The 24258-nt window shown below is 36.4% G+C and overlaps 1 protein-coding gene across 1 annotated transcript; it reads left to right on the forward strand.

Moving 5' to 3' along the window:
• The first annotated feature begins 5116 nt into the window (after nucleotides 1-5116).
• LOC136244689 (uncharacterized) lies at nucleotides 5117-14258 on the forward strand. The gene is made up of 14 exons (XM_066036228.1): nucleotides 5117-5231; nucleotides 5401-5515; nucleotides 8081-8416; nucleotides 8465-8645; nucleotides 8696-8744; nucleotides 9284-9330; nucleotides 9831-9931; nucleotides 10939-11152; nucleotides 11945-11985; nucleotides 12058-12336; nucleotides 12727-12853; nucleotides 13151-13230; nucleotides 13922-13992; nucleotides 14050-14258. Exons 1-14 carry the CDS (start codon nucleotides 5173-5175, stop codon nucleotides 14150-14152), a joined length of 1803 nt encoding a protein of 600 aa, XP_065892300.1. The 5' UTR covers nucleotides 5117-5172; the 3' UTR covers nucleotides 14153-14258.
• Nucleotides 14259-24258: the final 10000 nt, after the last annotated feature.

The following is a 24258-nucleotide window of genomic DNA, read 5'->3' on the forward strand; positions in this document are numbered from 1 at the left end:
CAATACCACCAGTCAAAATGTATGTCATTATCACCTCCAATTCAATTTGGTCATTATCACTCTCAGTACAACACCAGAGTGAAAGATTACTTTGCTAACCCTGCTGAGAGATTTTAACATACTTTTGCCAAAAAATTCTAGAACTTCTCAATGGTGGAAAAATATACCATCATTTTTCCATTATCTGATCAAGGACCTCCATTATCAGAAGTTTCATCAGGATTACAATTGTATTTACTAAATAATAGCTATGTGACTTGGCCGATTGTAAGAGTCATTAATTTTGTTTTTGCACTTTTCTGTTCTCGTCAGTTTGTTATCTGGTGTAGTTGTGTTCTAATATCTGTTGTACTATATGACTGCATGTATGTCTCGTTTTTGCACTATCCAACTGTTTGTACCACTCCTGCAAGGAAGAATGGCTTAAGCCAATATAGAGTTTAAACAGTAAATCAATGAGCCTATACTGAGCTCTTCACACATAATGCAGCTATAGCATAATCATAGAAAGAAGAAACAAGTCTAAGATAACTACAATGTATAAGATAAATGGCAATCTAAGTATATCCACAAATGATTTTATACCTAATCATCGCCGGTCCAGGGAAGGATATTATAAACTTTACAGAGCTCTCAACTCTCACTCATTCTGTGTGAGTCTCACGCATTGAAGCAAAATCTCACTCTCTCACTCACAACACCTCTTAACTCACGCATTAATCTCTCTGACTCACAGCACGAATCTCGAACCAAAGCAGCCTGTTTGGCGTTTCTTAGCATCACGTGATCACTCGTAAGGGTGCACTTCATTGTATCGTAGTATCTATGATCATATTGCAGCTTGTATTCATGAGTGTAATTATATTAGGGTTGTTCAGCCACCAACCATCAGCAGAAGCCATGCATGTAAACAAAAAGTCTCCCATTGCCATTATTGAACTCACTGCATGCACACACCTGACTTCACATCGAGCTTCACATTATTTTTTTTAACATGCAATTATTATATAGCTACTAAGTCATTTCCATGCTGTAAAGTTATTTTATGTATTCAGGTCATTATCTGTTATAATCAAAACAGAGCCTTGTCATAAATGCAGTCCTGCAGAAGCGGTACTCAAATCTGCGAAGAAAGCAACATCAGAATATAACAGGGCACACAGCAATGAACTATATAATAGCTATGTATACATTATAATTATACAATAATATTAATCCCTTTATGTCATGTATGTGATTAAAATCTGTATGATTTTTGTCCAAAAAAAACTTTTGATCTGCAAAATTGCATCTGAGAATGTCTTGAGTTGCAAACTTTTCTCATACCCCAGACCACCTAGAGGTGAAATTCTTTGCATTTAGGAGTGTGATTAACATACTGCAAGTGAATCTCCTGCCCTTTACATATTCTCACTCATTTTCATACCAGTCTCACTCATTTTCACTTATGTTCATAGCTAGTAACTAACTGAAAATAGGACCATTACAAGCTAGTAGGGATCATTACAGTGAAAGTGTTATAAACAAGGTGACCATTGTAAATATCTCTGTTTTAGCTCATGCATGGATTTACCACCAGAAATCCCCACCAGAAAACTATAATACTTCTACAACACATAACCCTATAGAGAATTCAGCTACAAACAAGTCACCCTATAGAGAATTCAGCTACAAAGAAGTCACCCTATATAGAGAGTTTAGCTAAACAAATAAGTAAGTTTGTAACTAAAGACAGTCAAGAGGCCGGAGAGGGCAAGTGATGATGATACACATAACAATATGGTATGTCTTCAGGAGTTTATGGGACCAGGTGATTAGCTATTCAGTTTTTTTCTGACATCAATTGTAATACTTCAGATCAGTTGTTAAATCAATTTTGGGTAAAATTAAACCCACATAAACTATTTTGTAAAATTAGCATGGTTGCTATGCAGCTAATTACACTTTGGTTGCTTTAGCAAAATGCTAAATACAGTGCAAACATTTTCTCTAGATAAAGTGCATGAAGTGCACTAAACAATTTATCAGTTACAGTATTAAGACACAACAAATATACTAAGATATAGACTAGCGTTTGACCATAATTGGTGCTAAAGATAGTATAAGTTAGTAAGTTTTATGCATGGACTTAAAGAAGTTGACAGCTATAATGTAGATTGTCAAATGTAAGTGCAAACAGCTATTACTTGCCAGGAAGTGAGATGTCACAAAGCACTCACAATACAGCGCAAATGTATGTGTTCTTCACCTGAACTTATAACTGTTTGGTGCAAAAGGGGTCTTCCACACATATCAGCTTTAACAACCAAAATTAGCTATTGAATAAAATGTGGTGAGCTATGAGCCCCAACATAGATCACTGAATGAAGAAACTTTCACATATGTAGCTACGTATGTTACATTGAAACAAATAATAGTGATGGTCTCTCAAATTCATGCACAGCAATTGGTTGTGTGGAAGGACCCTTTTTTTGGAAATCCAGCCACATTAATTTTATGCATTTAAAGCATCTACTGATTGCATACATTGCAAGTATCGTAGTCTTTTTATTTCAAGTTGTTTGACTTTCTTGCTAGTGTTTTTCTTTATTGACATGGGGTCCCCATTATAATAATTATACTCTTGGTGATAGCATGTCATGATGGCAATAGCATGTCATGGTGGCAATAGCATGCATGCCATGATGCATGTGTATGTATGTGTATTATGGATTAGTAGCTAACAGATACAATAAGAACACCTGGTTTACAAATTCATTTACATATTGCATGTGTGCTGATTCTGTATTCTGTTACAAACTTCAGTTGTGAGTATTGGCACATGTTGAGGGGTCTGACTTCACCCAAAAATCATGTGTAAGATTCTGAATCTCACCAAATTTTTGCAAGATTCCTGATTTCAAACCAAAATTTATTTGAAATTTCAAAATTTATTGTAGCTAGCTATCTATACACAGTAGATTGGGACAATCCTTAAAGTAATCTCTCCAAGTTGTCACATAAAGAGACATTGTATATGTCACATTCTCAATGGAATATTAAGCACAATGTAATTGCTAATTTCACTTCTGAGTTCAGGTTGGAATCTTTGGACCTTTCACCTTTCTCTGTGCTGCAAATTTATGGTTTTTGGCTGAACCTTGCAACATGGTCTATAGTTTATTTCATGCTACTTAATGATACTTCTCCATTCTAATGAATCTCCATCAGCATGATTGTACATGTGCAGTGGGCAAACTGGGATATTAACTATGGATTCTAGTAGCTAGTTTTGGGTCATAACATCTCAAAATTCTTCAACATTGGCTGGCACAAAGACAGCCTATCATATATGCATGAGACAAAATCATACGCTAAGATTTATTTGATTCCATCCATCCCAGTGCCTGGTTGCTTTAATGTAGGTATTTTGTGTTTGGGAAATACTTGTACTATTGATCATGAACTATACAATGAAACCTAACCTGTCTAATCAGATTACTGTATATTAGCTAAACTGACCACTGTAACAGTATTTCTAATTGCACCGTATGTGAATGTACCCATTTAGTGCAGCCACGTCGATTCACCTCCTCAGGAAATTTTGACCCAAAAGTGACCAGAATAGACAGATTCAGTTTGTAAATTATGTATAGATCAAATAAGTGGCTTTTGGAAAAAAAAATCAGCTGTAATTTTTTTTGATGTCAGTTTGACTTTCCACCTTTAAACAATTGTTGGACTTTGAATAAAGCACATGTAATACAATAAGTGAGTGATGGGATCCATGCCAAAGTAGGAGTAAATCTAAAGAGTTAATCAAAACTGGCAACCACCATTGCAGCTATACATAGTTTTGACCAAAAACCTTAACTTTTAGTTTATAATGCCACTGCAGCCTTTTGCACAGTTTGACCGTTACCTCAGACGTTTGTTGGAACTGACATTCACACCTACAAATAATGTATAGCTATGGCCAAGGGAATCAGAGTAGGTGTGACCAGTAAGGCCAGAGCCTCACCACTTTTTTGCTGGAAATAAAAAGCTTTCTAACTTGATGAAGCCAAAACCTGAACATGCAATACTTATAGCATTTAATTAATTGACAGACACAACACCTATCTAACTGTAAGAACTGACTTTGTTCATGTTAAGTGCCTCTAAAAATAATTACTGTTATACTTAGTTTTGGCTTTGTTTCTCTTTGTACCACCTATAGTATGTTCACGTTGAGCTGAACCCTGAAAAACAGCTAAAAATTAAAAGTGGATTTTTTCTCAACAGAGTTAACATTTCTGCCAACTAGATGATTATTGGTAACAGCAAAGGTGTCAACAACAAACACGTACAGTTTGGCTCCATTACAAGTTTGGGAAAGGGCTCTAATGGACACTGTACTTATATGGCTTCTCCATAGGAAATGTATTGTGAAAATTTTGATTGGCCATAAATATTATGTCAAACATTTGAACAACAAGATTTTGAAATATTTTTAGCGGGTCAAGTAGTACTACAAATGAGCCAAATTTCAAGATCATGTGTAATTGCATCCATGAGTTATTAAATGTTTTTGAGGATTCAGCTCAACACGAACATACTATAATTAATAAACTCAAATAATAAGTTTTTAAGAGTTAAACAGTATTTTATATACAGTGGAACCTCAGTTATCCAAACCCTTGGGACCAGGGGTGGTCCATAAGTCTGAAAAGTCCATATCTCTGAAACTGTGTATATAAACAACCCTTAAAGTAGCATAAAGAACATTTTTTTTAAATTTCAGTCAGTCTCACTCAAAGTGATTTCCACCTGTTGAGAGCTCTGTATAAACAGCCTGACACTATGTTTGATTCTTATTTTCCCTTTTTCCCTTCTACAGTCAGACTCTGGAACACACTCCCCCCCCTTGTAATTCACTCCCCTACCTTAGATGAGTTTTGTAGCTCAGACTAACCTGAACATTTGGCATTATGGTCACACCTGTGCACAACAATCTTTTTGATTTCTGCACAGTAACAAAATAATAACAGAAAATATTCCGTTACTGATGCGTTACAAGCATTTACAAAGCACATGAGATGAGTGAAAGCTGAAATAGAACACGCGCCCTCTAGAAGCGCGTGGATTATTAATTAAATTATTTTGATACGCGCTTTTGGTAGTCTGGAGACTCGTCGAGAGGTTGCCTCTGACATGTCAACTGGGAAACGAGACAAATACAAGCCAGTAACACTACTGTCATCCCCTGAAAGGTACGTGTGCAGCGGGATTCTGTGCAGCTGGTTAACTATTTAAGTGTACCTCTCGGTGTACCTAGTTGCTGTTGTGGCGCGTAATTCAAATTGAGGTTTTTAATAAGAAGTCAACGCTTGTGTAGTTGTTATTGTACTAGTATTAAATTTGGTTGATGTACACTTACAGACCTGTCGACCCAGGCCACCCTATTTCCCCTAGCAGCAGACCAACATTGGACTACACTCACTCCTTATCATTGTCAGAGTGTAGCAGTTCATCATCATTCCTCTCTCAACATCAGGTACGTGCTCTGTGCTACAGTGTGCCATTTGTGCTTAGTAAATATCGTTTCACTTCACTGGCTGTCCAGTGTAATGCCCAGTATATTAGTATGGTTGAGTGTGCAATGTTGCTTTTGTCAGGAGTATGGGATCCAAATTTCTGCATCATTGTGCGAGTGTGATCGTGTGTATTTACATTGAGTTAGACTTCATCGGTTACCTGTACAATCTGAGATTTAGTATAGTTCTGTATGTGCCATCTATAGACAGTATAGTTCTCCTCAAGTATACTTCCTGACCCTTCCATTAAATACATGAATGCTGTACTAGAAATATTGATGACCCATGTGCTAGACTGGATCATTGTAGGGTGACAAGAACTCTTTTTTTTTGTTTTTGTGGTATGCAACAGGGCAGCCATGGAATGAGCTGCCAGAAGTTGCTGCCTCGTCTAACTTTCCAACTTATTAAAAGTTTACAAGGATTTTATTTATTATAGGTTATTGAGTTATTTTATGTGTGCATATATTCATGTAGTGTATGTATCATATAGTATGATAGTAACTGTATAGTAGGGACGACAAAGGAGTAGGCGTGGCCCACAAAATAACATCACCCAAAAAAACAGCCTCAGTTTTCCCTGATGACGAGGCAGTATTGGTGAGGTAAAACTAAGCCCAAACAAGCTTTCAGATCGACCCGAAACTCTTTCAACAAGTTTCTACGGAATTTAAAAAAAATTTTATTCGACGGAATTTTCTACTGGCTTACTGACTGACTGACTGACTGACTGACTGACTGACTGACTGATGCCTTCAGACAAGCGTAACTCAATAACGGCTAAGGCTACGGGCTTGATTTTTTCACTGTTCGATGTCGCTTCGGCCCAACAAGTACCTTTTGGCATGCCGTAGTACGTACAATGCATTCTTCATGGACTTACCAGTGTCCTCCTTTGTGTCCCATTCATCTTTGCTGACAGGGAAAGGTGTCGATTTGGCATGAGCACATAATGGCTTCCCTTTGAAACGGAAATCATCCGTATTTTTCATAGTGGCTATTTTGATTGCAGAGGTGCTTTTCAAACAGTTCTTGATTTGTATTGCTGTGTAACGGGTTGAACATAGCTGACAGCGAAGCGTAATGGATACTTCACTTTTCAGACGATAATTAACATAGTTGGGGTGCGGCACCATTTCTTCTGGTATGCGTAGATTGTAGAGGTGCTTCTGGAAAAGTTCTTATGCTGTGTAACGGGTTGAAAATAGCTGACAACCAAGTGTAATGGATACTTAACTTTTCAGACGATAATTGATATAGCTGGGGCACATGGCGCCCTTTCAGATGTGGTATGTGTGGGTTCACCAGTCATAATAAAATTATTTACAAAAAAAGTTAACCAACAAGTACACGAAAAAATTTGGAATTTTCAACTAGAGTAGGGACCATAGCACATCGATAAAAAGTACTGGAACAAATTGGAGTAGTCCATGATATTACATCACAGTAAGACAATAAGAAGTGTTATATCCCTACTGTGCATTTCCGTTATGGTATATCTTGAGCACAGTAGGGATATAACACTTCTTATTGTTTTACTGTGATTTAATATCATGCACTACTCCAACTTGTTTCAGTGCTTTTTATCGATGTGCTATAGTCCCTACTCTAGTTGAAATGCCAAATTTTTTGTGTACTTGCGTTGTATATATTACCTCCAATGCGGAAGGACATCTAATTAATCAAACATTTACTTTATTTAGTACAGTGCAGATTGATTTAACAAACTTCCTTTCTTGTTGACAAACATTGAAAATTGCCACCATAACACGTGTTAACAATCATGTTCAATAGCGTATCAACCTATTAGTGTAGTAGTGTATCTCCAAAATTGGCCAAATTGTGCACTTTTTCATAAAACCATGAAACTTTCCGCACATATTATACTCCTCATGACAAGTGTTTTGTTTTTGACCTTTATGGCCATTTTTGCACAGAATTCTGTCTTTATCTCCCTGAGGCATTAATTAACTTGTTAGAACATGGTACCAAAGTAAGAACTTTGTATTTATTTGAAGTTAATAGGTAATTCCATTTTGAAGTTATTATCAACTGCAAAATTCTTTGCCCTTGGGGTGTAAATTACCCGCGGAAGTAAAATATCTCAAAATTCATGGGTAGTATAAATGTGGAATGAAATTGCCTTGTAACTTCAAATGAAAGGCCAAGTTATTTCATTCAACTAGACCTCTTTACTTTGGTACCATGTGTTTAATAATTTAATTATTGCCTCAGGGAGATAGACAATAAATGATCAAATTTCTGTACAAAAATGGCCATAAAGGTCAAATCAAGGTCAAATCTGCAATGAAACTACATGTGCTACTTATGTGGCAAGTTTCATGGTTTTATGAAAATGTGCACATTTTTTGTGTTGTTATGGTATATTGCATACTTGATAACTTCAAAGATGAATTTATTGACTAAAATACTGTTCTAATATGTTATACTATCTCCCAGCTCTAGTTATTTGCCCTCATTCCTGATATAGACATACAGTACTCACTTCCTTATTTCCACCTCAGGAAGACAGTGAGGAACCAAGGGTTGCTGTAACATTAGCGGACAAGTCTTCGCCTGTTAAAGTAGTACGACATGATGTTAGTAGCTCATCTCAGACCAAGACCAGCAGTGGTGTTCTCAAGGTGGTGCAGTATGGCAACAACACTAGTCTTGATGATAAGAATGAGGGGGTCAATTTTGAGGATGAAAATTTCCATGTTCATAGTCCACCGGCATTTCTTCAGAACCAACCAGCATTCATCGATGATGACAACTACTATCGTTTCAGCACCAATTTTGTCAGCCCACCATTAAGAAAGACATCTGCTAATCCACATAGTCGTGGTGCTGTGGTACAGGTACATGTCATCACTGAGGATACTCACTTGTAAGATGATCACTTTTAGGTTCGCTCATCATCAGATGATGTTACCTCTACTACCACAATGGAGACGGCTGGAGACTTGACTGAACTGACTGCTTTAATGGAGTCAGTTAATGCTGAGCTGGGCAGCAAGAAGACCAGGATTGATGCCACCAAACAGGAAGAACGCAAAGCTACTAAGAAAGAGCTCTTTGCTGATTCAGGTAAACTGTCTAGTGTATGTGTTGCCCTGTGGTTCACAGTGTTACTATAGGTACAGTAGATCAGTCGATGTCATTAGCTGCTAGCAAACAACAGCCATAGTATGTTGTGCGTGTGTAGTGTAGTGTGTGTTTGTGTACGCCCATGCATGTAATTTAGTGTGTTTGTGTGCATGCATGCATGTGTGTCCGTGCGTGCATATATATGGTGTAGTGTGTGTATGTGTAGTGTAATGTTTGTAAGTTCCTGGCACTATACATTGGGTCACTTTGTAAAGTCCACCAGTGCTGCAAGAAGTGCACACATTTTTACCACTGCGTTATTAATTCTTAAAAATAGTGCAGTAGCACCTCCATTATCCAAACACCTGTGTGCCAGTTCAATCACAAAAGTGTTCAGATAAGTGAATTAGTTTGGTTGAGGCCCATTCATTTATATACAGAGCTGTGTTCAAATACTCTAATAGAACAGTCACAGCTACTGTTCAGATAATCAAGGGCTCAGTTAATTGAAGTTTAGATAATCAAAATCCTACTGTACATGATTTGCATGTATAACTCTTCAGTGGTAATTACAGTACATTGACATTTTGTCAGACGTCACACAAAGATTATTACACTATCTTACTGTTCTGTTTCAGCCATTCAGAATCTGCTACTGTGAAAAAGAAAACAACACACAAGAAAGGTTAGACATATGTATGTCTGTTTGTGTCACATGCTCACAGTATTTGTAATTTACATATTTTAATTGTTGAAGTTCCTTATGTTCCAATACAAGTACAATAGATATAGGGCTGTACTCTGTGTTGTTGAAAGCATGCATTTATAGAAATCCTGTAAAGCACAAGTTTTGTATACACAATGTGTCTATGTTCTTGCCTGGCAATAATAGCATGGCAGAAGAGGCTACATGCCATTTAAGTGGATCTTCTGTTATCGAACACTTTGTGTCCCAAATAAGTGAATTCAAAGCAGAAGCCCAGTGATTTATATGCAGAGCCCTATTCATATACTCTAGTAGAACGCATACTAGTGACAAAATATTCTCTAACAGTTACTTTGGTGTCAGATAATTGAGGTGTTCAGATAAGTGAAGTTTTGATAACTGAGGGTGCACTCTATATGCAATGCTCACTATACATTATCATGTTTCTTTGTGTATAATGTGGTTGTGTTACTCTACAGGTCGTGGTGTAGTGGCATCACGGTACATGGACCCTGTAAAGACCACCAAACCAGTCACTGGTGTTAAAGCCACCAGACCAGCTGAGAGTAAGACAAGAAAGGTGAGATCACCTCTTGATGATTTGTACTTAACATACATGTTTGTGTGTGTGTGTGTGTGTGTGTGTGTGTGTGTGTGTGTGTGTGTGTGTGTGTGTGTGTGTGTGTGTGTGTGTGTGTGTGTGTGTTGAGGCATGAAGCATATAGTGGGCTATTTGAACAGTATTGGCTATATAGACATTATTTGCAACTGTTCAAATTATTGTGGTGATATAAGATGTGATCTCATGCATTTGTATGTATGTTTCTCATGTGCATAAGTGTGTACCTAATCGATGGCCACATAGGAAATGGTTACCCCTGTACACTTTCTATTTGAAGAACCTTACCTTGTATACCTGGCGAACACCATTGTAGCCTTGCTTCATTTTTAATATGTGACCTGTTGAGAGCAAAAACCCAGCTACCGAAGTAATCGCATTGAAATACATTACGTAAAACATGCATACTAAAAAAAACAATTTTGTGCATGTTTTGTATACTTGAATTGATAGAACATTTATACCATTGAATTTGCCTCTTCATAGAGAGAAATGGAATATCTTTATTTTGTTTCTGTACCATGAAGCATCACGAATTACATGTGTTTATTACATACATTACAGTAAAATAACTTTATCATTGCCATTTCTAAGCTTGAACAGCCTTCTTGCTTGAAATCATTGGTGGATATAGGACAAAAACTGTATCTTGTTGAACCCCCCAGTTCATGGTGAACACAATGAGACAACTCCATAGCCTGTTGCACTTGTGATTTATGATCAACTAGGAGAGTGCTTGTAATTTATTTCCTGTATAGTCACTATACAAATTGATTCTTTCCACTTCCTGCCATCTATCACTATAACTCCAAAAGAATTCACAACAGCTCATTGGATTTTCCCTTAAGACAACAAAAGTGAAATTCGAGAAACATGCAAACTAGCCTGGTTTTCACTCAGTTGGTCACATATACTTTAACACACTTCAACCGTACCATTCCTATACTAACTTGTGCTTTGTGGTGCAGTCAACTGTAGCTGGAAAAGACCAGAGGAGATCATTGCGGGAACACTCTCCCAATGTCCGTCAACAGTTGGTGTTGGATCACACGTTACCTACACCAGGTACCTTCTATTCTTCTGCCATGGTCAGTTCAACACCAGCTAATGAAGAACTGCAAGGAATGCCAAGTGATATCAGAGCTGCAGCTGATGATGGTAGCTTTATTGCTTCATATAATGGTACAGTGTGTGTGTTTTGTTCTACATGTGTGGTTTTGGTTGCTTGTTTCGCATTAGTGTCCCAGTACTATGAGCAACCCTTGTTACAACTCCTAAGTAATAGTTCCACGTGGCCGGACTACTATCTCACCTCCTGTTTTTTATTTGTGATGTAATTGCTCAGCGAGATAGGGTCTGTTAAAGCTCGGTTGATGAGGTTGTGCATTTTCAATTGTCACTGATATTCAGTGAATTTGATTTCATCAGTTAGCTGTATGTTGAAATCGCGTAACAACTTTACCATAGAACTTCTAACCAGTGGCATTGTCTAGACTCTCTTGTTTTGGTGGGGCCAAGAACAAAAAAAGGTAACTGGTCACAATGGCAGCCCTCCACCAACTACATAGTACATTTCTTAGATAGTTTGCTGCTACATCATTGAATAGTGTGACTGTTTTATTAGAGTGATTGACTGCTCTATTAGAGTATCTCGATCCCACATACAAATACCGCTGGTATGACACCAAAATTCTTTGGCCCACCCCTAGATATTCTAACCCAGATTGATACTGTCTGTTTTCCTGACAAGAAGATATGGAAATTGTTCAACCACAAATGCAATTTTGTCCACAGAGCTTCGCCAGACCTTATCTTGCCATTCAAATTGATTCGGTGATGTCACAAAATACAAGATAGTGGTCCGGCCAAGCAAGGCTACCCAAGTATCTCATTCATTCTGTGAAGTGTTAATGAAATATTGCACTCTATATCACAACTCCTGTTTATTTATGATGGCACTGATACTTTATGTAGCTCCTACCACAAGCACTTCTACCCATGGCAAATATAGAAAGGTTAGCAATAGTGTGCACAGTGTTGTCACTGCTGTGCCATTCTATGGTCCATACATTGTAATCCTTATGCAGGTCCCTCATCACCACCATGGTAGCATGGCCGCAGCTGCTGCTACTACAGATAAGCAGAAGAGACAAGAGTATGAAGCACTACGATGCCGTGCTCTACAGTGGGCCTATCTGGACGTCATGACCCAGAAACTGTTCAAGCAACAGGAAGAGCAGGCTAAGGCTGAGCTACACGAAATGTACAGTGGTTTAGTAAAGAAGATGGAGGAGAATGCTGAGCTGCAGAGATCTATAGACAGGATTGAGCACCAGATGACTGTAGATAGTGCCCTGCATGCACAGGTTGGTAAATTAAGCACAGCAGTTAATCACTAGCCTGGTGTATAGTTAGCACTGCTGGAATTGACCCCAAACCACATTCCTGAATAAATAAGGTTAAGCTGTACTTAGTAGTCATCTCTTCAATATATGACCACCTCATTATAAGGTCCTAAACATAACCGAGGTGTACTTCATGACCTCATTAATCTCGTAGGTGTATGACTTTGTAGTATTAATAATAAAGTTCATAGTAACATAATTTTAGATGGTATGTAAAATTTAAAGTGTCAGGATTCCCATGGGGAATGAAGGTTGAGATTGAAAATACGTCACATTTCTTACTTCATGTGTTGCTAAGATCAAGAATTTTTATGTTTGTCTGAAGAGTAAATATTTCATTCTGGTGTATAGCAACAAGGGCTGGGTGCAGTGGTGGCCCATTTGCCGGAGTTTGAGCCTCAGTACAGGATGATGGTTCAGTCATTGGACAATACTCGACACCACATGAAAACCAATGAAGTAGTTGTCCCTCCTGAAGGTGTGTGTGTGTGTGTGTGTGTGTGTGTGTGTGTGTGTGTGTGTGTGTGTGTGTGTGTGTGTGTGTGTGTGTGTGTGTGTGTGTGTGTGTGTGTGTGTGTGTGTGTGTGTGTGTGTGTGTGTGTGTGTGTGTGTGTGTGTGTGTGTGTGTGTGTGTGTGTGTGTGTGTGTGTGTGAGAGAGAGAGAGAGAGTGTGAGTGTGTGTGTGTGTGAGTGTGTGTGTGTGTGAGTGAGTGAGTGATTAAACTGTGTTATAAGTGAAGTGCTGTTGATTTACATGCATATAATATATGTGTAGATGAATTACTTGCAAAGCTGGCAAGGAGTCAAGAACTGATGGAGAAGATTAATGCTGTTATTGCTCCTAAAATGCCTGAGGTGATATATTGTGTACAAGAATTTTCTAAGGATAATATAAGTTATCCTTTGGAACCTCAGTTATCCGGATCCCACTTATCCGGATTCTCGGTTAACCAAACTACGGAAATGACTGCTCTGAGAGTGGTGACTGTTCTATTAGGGTAGTTGAACAATACACCAAACAGTCACCAATGTTCTTTGTCATTTTAAGGTTATACAGTTTCAGAGATATGGACTTTTCAGACTTATGGACTACCTCTGGTCCCAAGGGATTTGGATAACTGAGGTTCCACTGTACTTTTGCAACTGTGTGTAGGGTAACTTACTGTGCCCACAATAATATAAAATCTGTCACATAGCCAGTGGTGTGGCTATATGTATAAGCTATGTAGCTATGATTTTCAAAGGTACCAGTTATATTACCATATATGGTATGCCAGATGCTAGAGTTACTTTACATCTGCAAGACTAATCGCATAATAATGTTGTGTGGGGTGGTTGACAACCCCCACTGCTGTACTGGAGTGATCTATTTCCAAGAGGCTCCACAAAAATTTGTTATTTGAGTAACCAGCAAAATAAATTCTATTGCTTCACTAAAGCCATACACACTCATAGTACAACTGGATCATAAAGATGCTGATGTTTTGACATTACTGTCCCTCTACTATTGTGTTAGGGCTGTGATCACTGATTGTACACATTTCAGGTTGCTACAATGGCAGAGACTGTTAAAGAGCTGGAACATGTGGCGGCAGAAACGGAGAAAGAAAATTTAAAGTATGCATCTTTGAATCGTCATTGTTAGTAGTTTATATACATGTGTGGTACCCACAGCTTACAGAACATGACCAAAGAGCTTGAAGACTTACAGCTTCAAGAAATCAGTTTAAGATATCACATAGAACAATTGAAACAATCTTATAATATCACTGTTTAATGTATGTATGTATGTATGTATGTTTGTATAATACTCAGCTGTACATTCTAATCCTTCATGCATGGGACCGACTGTAAAATATTGTCTATTAAATTTTATTTTTAAATTTTCTGCAAGAAGATAAGTATCTGATGGAATGATAGACAAGCAAATACAAAAATAAATTTAATTTAGAGGGCTAAAAGGAATGTGTATTGTAGATACTATAAGAAAATGGAAAATGAAAGGTATATTATAAGTATTCTCTCTGTAAAAGTTAATAAGCCATATTAAGCATGCATCAATACCAAGTACACACATATACAATTCATACTTGGGTTGTATGAGTTAGCTTGCTGTGTCAGTTTAGTGTTTATCATCATAAGCTATATAATGTACACATCTTTGCTTTTTAAAAGGACTTTAAACAGTGCTTGGGAATTTGGCTGCTAACATCAATATAATTAGAACAAAGAAATGGACTCTTCCCCAATGTTTGTAGATGTACACATGACTTCTGGTTCCTTTGAACTTTATACTCTGGCATGAGGATATCAACAGAAGCCACCTGGTGCTTATTCAACATGTATGATTTTAGCCTTCTAACATTGATAAAAATATGGTGTTTGCATGTTAAAGTAACCCATAATTTTGGGCAAGTTAGTCTGAATGCATGGGTTCACTATACTCATACAGGTATAGCATGTTGTAACTAGCTGTAAGGTCACAAAAGCATATAGGTGCAAAATTAATTTCACTTTCAATATGACTGTACAAAGTGGCCTTGACTGACATAGGAACATTAATTCACATACTAGTAAAAGATCTGAGGTATTGTCAAGAGTACTCTAGTTAGGTACTCTTGGTATTGAGGAGGTTTAAATTGTAGTGCTGTAAGGGCTTTTTCCTAACTTGAAAATTGCTATCATGAGCTCACAGTAATGTAATTTATTTGAATCAAATTCTTCAACAAATATGCAGTACCGTTACATGTAGCTCTAGAACTGCATGTGTTAATTTAAAGCATCTCAGTTATTGCACATAAACTTGATTTTTGCTTTTAAACTTGTTCTGTGTGTATACAGCCACACACACACTACACACCTTTACACATATGTACTTCCATTTGTCTACATACATAATTATAGTATGCACATGTATACAGTTAGATAAATTACATTGTACTTACACAATGTGAAAATACATGCACTCTCAGATATTATAGCAGTACAGCATGGAGAGAAATTCATCAACAGTGTTAGTTCCATGTGCTAGCCATACCAGAAACTTGATAGTGAACTACATAATATAGAAATTTAAGAATGCTATAATCTTTCAATGGTTATTTACTGACACATTCATAGCTATAGCTATGATTGTGTCAGTAAAAAATATAAAATCCATCTTTATAGTGTATAGTCTGGTTACATGTGCACATGCACATAATTTTGTACATGTGCGGTGGACATGATCATCATATGATTTGTTGTGTCTACACACATTATTACATACATGGTTGTGCTCATGTGGGCTGAATAAACAATAAACCATTCCATTGTAAAATCATACACATGCCGTTAACCAAATTACAGTTAAATACAACATTACAACCAGGGCTTGGTCATGGGTTTCCTTGAATGATTGGCTTCGGATGACATTACAGGATGTTTGTATACATATAGCCATGCCCAAGCACACATTACAACTGGCTGTTAGGTTGTAGTGATAGCTCTTGCTCTATTAAAGTTTTTAAAGAAACCAATAAAACTTTCTTGAAAATTTGTGTCTGCAGAGGTAGCTTATAATTTATTTTTGGTGACCTTTATACATAATAGTTTTGCACATGCAAAATGTATTGAAAACACAACTGAAACTGCAGTGTAGATAGTCTGCATGTACATATTTTTTATATGTATATATATATATATATATATATACACAGGAATTTTTATTTAGTGTTATGCATAATTCTTATAATGAGAAAGCTATGCATATTAAAGTTACAGTATAAAGGATTAATATAGGCATTGATGGAAATAGCACGACATCAAAAACATCCTTGAAAACTTGCAATGGCCTACACTACAAAAACGTCGCAAATCAGCTAGACTAGTTTTACTATATAAAGTACTACATGATTTATTAATTATACTAAACTGTTACCTCCCATTTAAATCTACTGTACTACGGACCCGACACTCACACAACTTTAAACCAGTACCTTACCAACCAAGAATTGATGTATATAAATATTCCTTCCTCCCAAGAACTGTACCAGAATGGAATAGATTAGATGATGAGATTATTGAGACTGACTGTGTTGAAGAATTTAAGCAAAAATTAGCCCCTTCTATGTATATAGTTAAGTAACTTATTGTAATTGTATATATTTTTATAGCTTATTGTAATTGTACATATGTATATAATTAAGTAACTTGTCGTAATTGTACATACTTATATAGTTAAGTACTAACTAATTGAAATTGTATACATGTAATTGCACATCAGCATTATATCCCTGGAAGGTCCTGCTGATTAACAATAAATAAATAAATAAAAAATATGACAGATTTGCTTACACTCACTGCATGAGCAGCTATGATATCAATTTAATGACATGAGGCTGTAAAAATCAACGATTATCCTCAATTTCACTTGTTAAGCCAGGTTTTTTGGCACGCTGACAGCTTGGCTGCTTTGTCATGGATAGCCATTGTCAGAGGGAAAGTTGTTAATACATTGTGTTGTGTCTGACTAATAATTGAAGTTAGAGGACAGAACAAGGAACTCAGGATGTTTCTGAATGAATAATAGAAATTGAGCAACCCAGCTGTTGTGTGGTCTCCTGTTGTTAAGAGCAGCACACAACTGATGATGTTAACTGAGACTTTATATTATTGAATAATGAATATGCACATGTTTGATGTAGGTATACTTGTATATTTCATGGTACCTCTGCCGTTTATTTTATTAATATGCCTGCATGTTGGATGGTTTTATTCAACCTGCAGTATAACAATAAAGCATAGATCATGTCCACTGCACATTGTGTATAGGTGCACAAGCATGTAACCATAATATACTGAATGTCAAACTTAGCATATGTGAATCAATGTGGAACCAGAGACATAATAATTTGATGGTACAGTCAAGTCACATAGACTACACTATGATACAAAACTATGGCATATATATGGTGTACGTATGGTTTCCTCTTCACTGTATGGTTATACCAACAGTACTTTATGGATGCACTGCCACATATAAAAATGCACTGTTCTCAAATGATAACTACACACTCATAATTTGACGGTAATAATGGCTCAACCAGAAGGAACAATTACAGCACAACCAAAGCAGATGGATATGGAGCCACCAAAGAGCTCTGCTTCAAAGTCATGCTGTGATCTGAAGTCCTGTTGCAGTTGTTGTAGTTCAATTCGCAAGCCAAGTTGCAATTGTAAATGCTTGGATAAAGAAACATGCTTGGAAGGTTGTGCAGCCTGTTGGAAGTGCATTCGTTTAGTTTGTCTATGTACTGTTTGCTGGTTAGAAATATTCAATTGAAAAATCACAGTTTGTGGCTGAAGAGACTGAATGGATTTGTAACATAAGTTGTTTACACAATATATATGATCCTATATCAACTGTATAATATAATAAAATTATATTGTCCATGTAAAGTTGAAGTTATTACTCTTACACTGATAACAAAGTGGATACAAAATGTATGCATCATTTATAGCTTGAGTTGTATTTGAAGATCACTTGTTCAGTAGTAATTTTGGTACTATAGTGGCCATGGGTTGAAGGGAAGGTGCTTAACATATTGATCAATATTTTCTATAAATTGTAAGTTACTGTACTTTTTGTAAGTCAATCAATTATGCAAGCACAAGAATTTGTAAAGAAAGAAATTTATCACTGCCCTACAGAGTATAGTGAATACCATATCTATTAAACCTTAATTCATGTCACTACTATTCATCAACATATGGTGGCTTGACAAACTGTTTTGTCAAAAGGTAGCAACAGCAGCAGCAGCAGCAGAAGCAGCAGCTCATGATCATTTTACTTTTGTGTTGCAGAGATAATCCATTTGCGATGTTTTGTGAGTAAACATATAGCACTACATGCACTACTACATTAGTATATGTACAGCTTTACAGCAACGTGTATACTATATATTTGTAACTATTAACTGCTAAGTATAACATGGGGTGGGGGCACAGTGGCGGATCCAGGATTTTTAAAAGGAAAGTTGATAGAAGGCTTTCTCAAAAAATTTTTGAGATTTTAGAAGCTCTGGAATTGAATTTTAGGTTACTTTTAGGTAGCAATTACAATAAATCAAATACTATAGCTAACTGTAGGGTAAAAGTTGTCATTAAGCTGTAGATTTGATTGTTCTATTAGAGTAGTTACTTGGCTGCTCTATTAGAGTACCTCGATCGTTTTTAATGCAGTGGGAGGTGAAAAGTGAAGTGTTACATGCTGAGAGTTTAATAGCGATAAGTGCATTTGCATGCAAGCTACTAAAATACGATTTTTTCCAATTTGTCTATAATGTTGATGTAGACAAATTGGAAAAAATCCAGCGTAGAGCAGCCAGGTGGGTCATCCGGCAGTGATTACAACAGAACTAGCTCCATGACACAAATATTAAATCAACTATACTGGCCTACCCTACGGACACGACGACAGATATCTAGACTGCAACTGCTCCACAAAATCCTCCATCAAGACATATCCCTATCAATTCCCCCATATTATCAATCTGTAGAGAGACAAACAAGACACTATCATCCCTTGCATTTTATCCTGCCCACACCTTCAACAACATCTTATCAACAATCATTTTACTCAAGATCAATCAAAGAATGGAATGAACTGCCTGTATTTATTATAGAGATGACAAACTATGATGAGTTTACAACTAATTTGATATCACACTTTACAAACAATCAACACCACATTAGATAGTATATAATTGTACCTAATACTGTGATTCCCTTTTTTTTCCTGGGCACACCAGCTGTGCTGACTGCCCAGTAATCATAAATAAATAAATAAATAAATAAATAAATAAATAAATAAATACAGTGGTATATAGCTAGATGTCTGCTATGAAGAATTCAGTGTCAATACAGCTACAACAATAATGAAGCTAGTTAGACTGCCTCTGAGCTAGATTTAAAAGAGGGTTTCTGTCGAAACTACAGAAACCCAACTAGATCCTCCACTGGCCCGGCATATATTCTAAAACAACTATGACACATGAACCGTAACTCTGTTAGTATGCAATAGATGAACAGTACAACTGTTTATCTTGTTGGATATTTAGGGACAGAATTGCTGTTGATTGGGACATAGGTCCATTGGGTGATATTTTACCGATGTGTATGTATCAGTGTTTATTCTAGGGCTGTTAGGGGGGGGGGGAACTCCCCCCCCTATAATCTCAGAATCACCCCCTAAAATTGTGAGTGACTACTACTTAGGTTACATGTAAGCTTGTTTTAAAATGGCACACTAAACTTATCAAAAATTCAATCTCAGAGTGGTTAATATGTAAAATTTTCCAGGTTAAAAATTGCAAACGCAACCTTACAGATTCTGCAGTATCAGATCAATTAATTTTTAAAAATCTCCTAGGGTATATATTCAACTAACAAAATTTCATGTAGCTATATATGCCATATAGTCTATCTGAGAGCCAAGTTTACCCAGTTTTTTCTAAATAGCATGCTTAACTTGCCGTATTACGATCATGTTGATAAGCTCAAATCCACCACACTGTTTTACAACTCAAAAAAGGTGCTACCAAAATGTCCAGCAAATGGAAAAAAACTCAAAATTGTCCTATTCAATCTCAGAAAGTGTAATTTTGTAAAAATTTCTACTTTCAAAATGGCATACACAGCCAGGACAAATACCCCCAGATTTAATCTCAGAAAGCCTGACTTTAAAAAATCTCCTGTTTTGCTAAAACCATGAATATTCAATTTCAAACACACTAAGTTTTAAATTATTTCTTGAAAGACATCCACCCATGCAGATCTTTAGTATGCTAGTGTTTTGTGTTGTCATACGTGCACACAAATAGTTTATTCAAAATATTTAACACTCAGATGCACATGGTTGTCCTAGATATTACATTGTTATATATACACTCATGCATCAGCTCCCCCATCAAGCTCTACCCACCATACAATCTGGCTTCACCCAATCACAAAACTCAATACTCATGACACAGTCTTAAATGACTGGCAACAATTTCAACTGTTTTACATAGTTGTACACTTGAACAACTATATACAAGTAGCAGACCTGGTGACCCCTAAATTCCTGATCCCCCCCAAAGGAGAAATCCTAGAATTAACACTGGTATGTATAGTATGGGCTTATTACCATAATTCTGTGTTTGTGTTTTTTAGCTACATATATCTTGCTATGGTTTACATTACCGTGAAATTTGTCACAGTAAATTTGTGACTGTCTCCTTTGCCATAATACATATACTTGATGCATATGATTCATATACTCTATTGAGTAAACTAATCCTGATCATGAAATCATAATCAATCATGCTTGACCAGCTAGTCTTGGAAACTGTACAATACTTCACTGTATACAGCACCTGGCATACTAGTGTGCTGCAAAAGAGAGTAGATTGGATCCAAATATTTAATTATTCACTTTACCAAGACAAATAGTAACCCAAATGGCTCAGGTATATAATATGATCCTAAATTACAACATTTGCTTAATATTTAAATCAGGTGTGATTTGCATGGACTAATGCATTTACCTGTATGCATGTTGATACTTCATGCTGTCAGCTATGTAGTCCACCAACTCTACCCATTCCAGCTGATTGAATATTTAAGACTGTGGGTAGAACTATACCGTACTTTTAATAATAATCTGTGTATGTACTACATTATGATCAAACCTTCACTGTAACTGCACATTACACACATGTAAATACCAAACAGAAAAGCTCACAATGGACTCTTGTTATAGCTACAGGCATAATACTTACTACTCACTTAACAAAGCACTAACTGGTGAAGTGCTAAAGTCATAACAATTATTAGAAGAGAGAGTTCATGTACAGGTGTTAAGTGAAAAGTGTCTGACCAGCACCAGGAACTCAGGATGTACTTGTATCCAATGAATGGCATAGAGAGCATGGATGATATGCACATCCTGCAGCTACCTATTGAGCTAAATTAAATAACCAATCAAGCCATATAGATGAAGTGTGATGACTTGCCATTTAAACACCAGACACATAATGCATGATCTCCATCCTTGCTGTGTGGTTACACCAAACATTGCATTCTATCTTGTATAAGTAGTTGCACACTTAGTCCCCACAGTTAATGTGCATCCTATTATATACATGCATGTATTACAACAATGTTATGATAATTATTATTGTACGTGAATGGAATAATGATAGTGGAAAATGTTTTTCTGGGATTTCTGACTCACAACAAAGTAATATCATTCTCAAGCATAGCTATACTCTTTTTAAAATCAACTGAGTTCTAAGCTAATCCAGTCTCTCCATTTTCACTTAAGAAAGAAGCTACGTTCTCATAATTTTGCATTATATCATGTGTCATCTTGTGCCAATATCATCAGACTCTCCACCAACTATTAGACAGTAAATTGTGAATAGGGACCCGCCGATTATGCTCATTATTTTACCTATTATGCTATGCTGCACTGCTCAAAATTTTGCCTATTATGCTTAAATTAATGCTCAATATTTACCTATTATGCTCAAATTATGCTCAATATTTATACCTCAGTTCTCATGTTTTTCTAGTAAATTTGCACTTTATGGGAAAACAGTAAGTTGCTGAAGCATAGACTCTAAATCCCTGCTTGTCAAAATCCAAGTCACGGAAAAGATCGATATACTCTAATAGAACAGTCAGCTGTCTATTATTTTCTGACTGTTCTATTAGAGTATATCGATCTTTTTCTGTAATATATATTTTGATAAGCAAGAATTTATGGTAATGCACAAGTGTTCTGCCTATTATGCTAGCATTATGCTCAATGCTTTCAGGCACCTATTATGCTCATTATTATGCCAGCATAATCGGCGGGTCCCTTATTGTGAATTTTGGGACTGCTCCATTTCAACATTAGGCCACACCAAGTCAAACCTTAGTTTCTGGTCACCCGCCCGCATGGTAAACCTGGAACCCTAGTTTATGAGGACTATTATTAATATTACAGGTGCTTAAGTGCATGTGACCCAGCAAGACACTTATTTTTTACTGCAAAAGATCGAGATACTCTAATAGAGCAGTCAGGGATTCCAATAGAGCAGTCACACTACTCTTAACTCTAATATTAGGTATATATGCCACACTAATAAAATGTTTCTAACTATAGCTAGTTTTGTCCTTGATTATATAGCTGTTCAGATTATAACTGTTACTAATACTTCTGTAACCAAAGTAATTTCAGTAGCATTAACTACTAGTCCATGCATGCAGATGGGCCATAGCTTTAACTTTATAATTCAAATGTAGTCCTCTAATGATTAGTCTAGTAACTTCAAATTCTTTATCACTGAACACTGCAGGGGTATGGAAAGCCGGCAACATTCGGTGAGCTTAAACTTAAACTTTTCCATAACTAAAATTAGATTGGCAAGTAGAAACCCTTATAGTTTAAACATTCCCAGATGATCACTAAAAACACTAGTCTGGAGCACTCAATGACTCAAAACTTTGACAGTTACTTTTCTCAAGGTTTGCTGAATAGAAGGCTGGAAAACACATAGCTAGTGGGCTAAGACTTCACATTTGAATGAAGAATTTCTGATGTGAAAATAGAAGTTAAATTTCATTTTGGAGCATGATCATTTGAACAACTTAGCTATAAGTCATAGTAATACTTTCCTGACATAGCTAATGAGACATTTATTTCACTTGGAAAGCATAAGTAGCTACATGAGCAAAACATTTCCTATAGTATATTCTAAATAAATAAATAAATATACTTAAATGCTATACATCAGTGTATAGCTAGCCATGATCCATCAACAACTTTCCTAGTGCATTGTTTGCCGAAGCACAACTACTTATGTTGCCGGTTGGTTAAGTTTGACTAAAAACAAAATCAACATGAATTAGCTAAATTGAGCAAATAATAGTACCATACAGTATATTGTCACAGTAGGGTCTATAGTCCTGAAGTCCTGATCATCCGCCCGCCCGCATCCATTTGTAGGCTTGGGAGTGACCAGAAACTAAGGTATGACTTGGAGTGGCCTTAATGACATCTCAGCACATATTTGTACTGGATAATTCTGTTATTCTGTAGAGATAGAACGAGGGGTTGCAAACACACATGCAGCTGCTCCCAATGTACTTAATATAAAATTAATGTTATAATAATCAGAGTACAATAATACTTACAATCTTTTCCCAGTAATAATTGCAATGCTACTCAATTATTGTCCGATACTATTTTGGAATGGAGTACCTGCATGCTACCACGTATAATATTATGTATTATTGGTTGAAAATGTGTTATCATTACAAAAGACAATTGAGATATTTTTCGAGATATGATTCTGGCTGCTCTTTTTGATTATTTCATTTACAAAAAATATACAAGCCTGCATTTGTTGTGCATACTTGTTTTACACTATCTTTCATTGGTTTGCATAGATTATATGTTTTCATTTACAGTGTTAGTTCTCTCAGCACAAACAGTCATATATTAGCAAGCAATGGTATTTTAAATCTGTCTATACTTGGTGGGTTATGCAAAAAGGTCTAACAAGAACTCACAATTCTTCCTACAGACCACACAAGTTGCAGTGTGTCAATCACATACCTACTTAACATCAATCAAATCCTTTGGCGATCAAATGCCTGCATGTTACATATTTAATGTGATGAAACTAACCTAGTTAGGTATATAACAAGTTTCATCACAAACAGTTATTACATGTTACTGTGAAAGTTGACAGTAAAGCGTTAAAAAATTAATACTGGTGCACATAAAAAATATAAAACAATAAATAACTCCATTTTCAAATTGTTCCTTACAACAGTTACTCCAGTCTGCTATAGTGATCAATAAACAAT

Source organism: Dysidea avara, chromosome 14, assembly GCF_963678975.1.
Source record: "Dysidea avara chromosome 14, odDysAvar1.4, whole genome shotgun sequence".
NCBI lineage: Eukaryota > Metazoa > Porifera > Demospongiae > Dictyoceratida > Dysideidae > Dysidea > Dysidea avara.

What these genes read in the sequence shown, in the direction of transcription:
- LOC136244689 (XM_066036228.1), top strand. Translation starts at nt 5,173, where the DNA reads ATGTCAACTGGGAAACGAGACAAATACAAGCCAGTAACACTACTGTCA. An exon ending in TTGCTCCTAAAATGCCTGAG is followed by an intron (nt 13,231 to 13,921) that starts GTGATATATTGT and finishes TACACATTTCAG; the next exon opens with GTTGCTACAATGGCAGAGAC. An exon ending in ACGGAGAAAGAAAATTTAAA is followed by an intron (nt 13,993 to 14,049) that starts GTATGCATCTTT and finishes TGGTACCCACAG; the next exon opens with CTTACAGAACATGACCAAAG.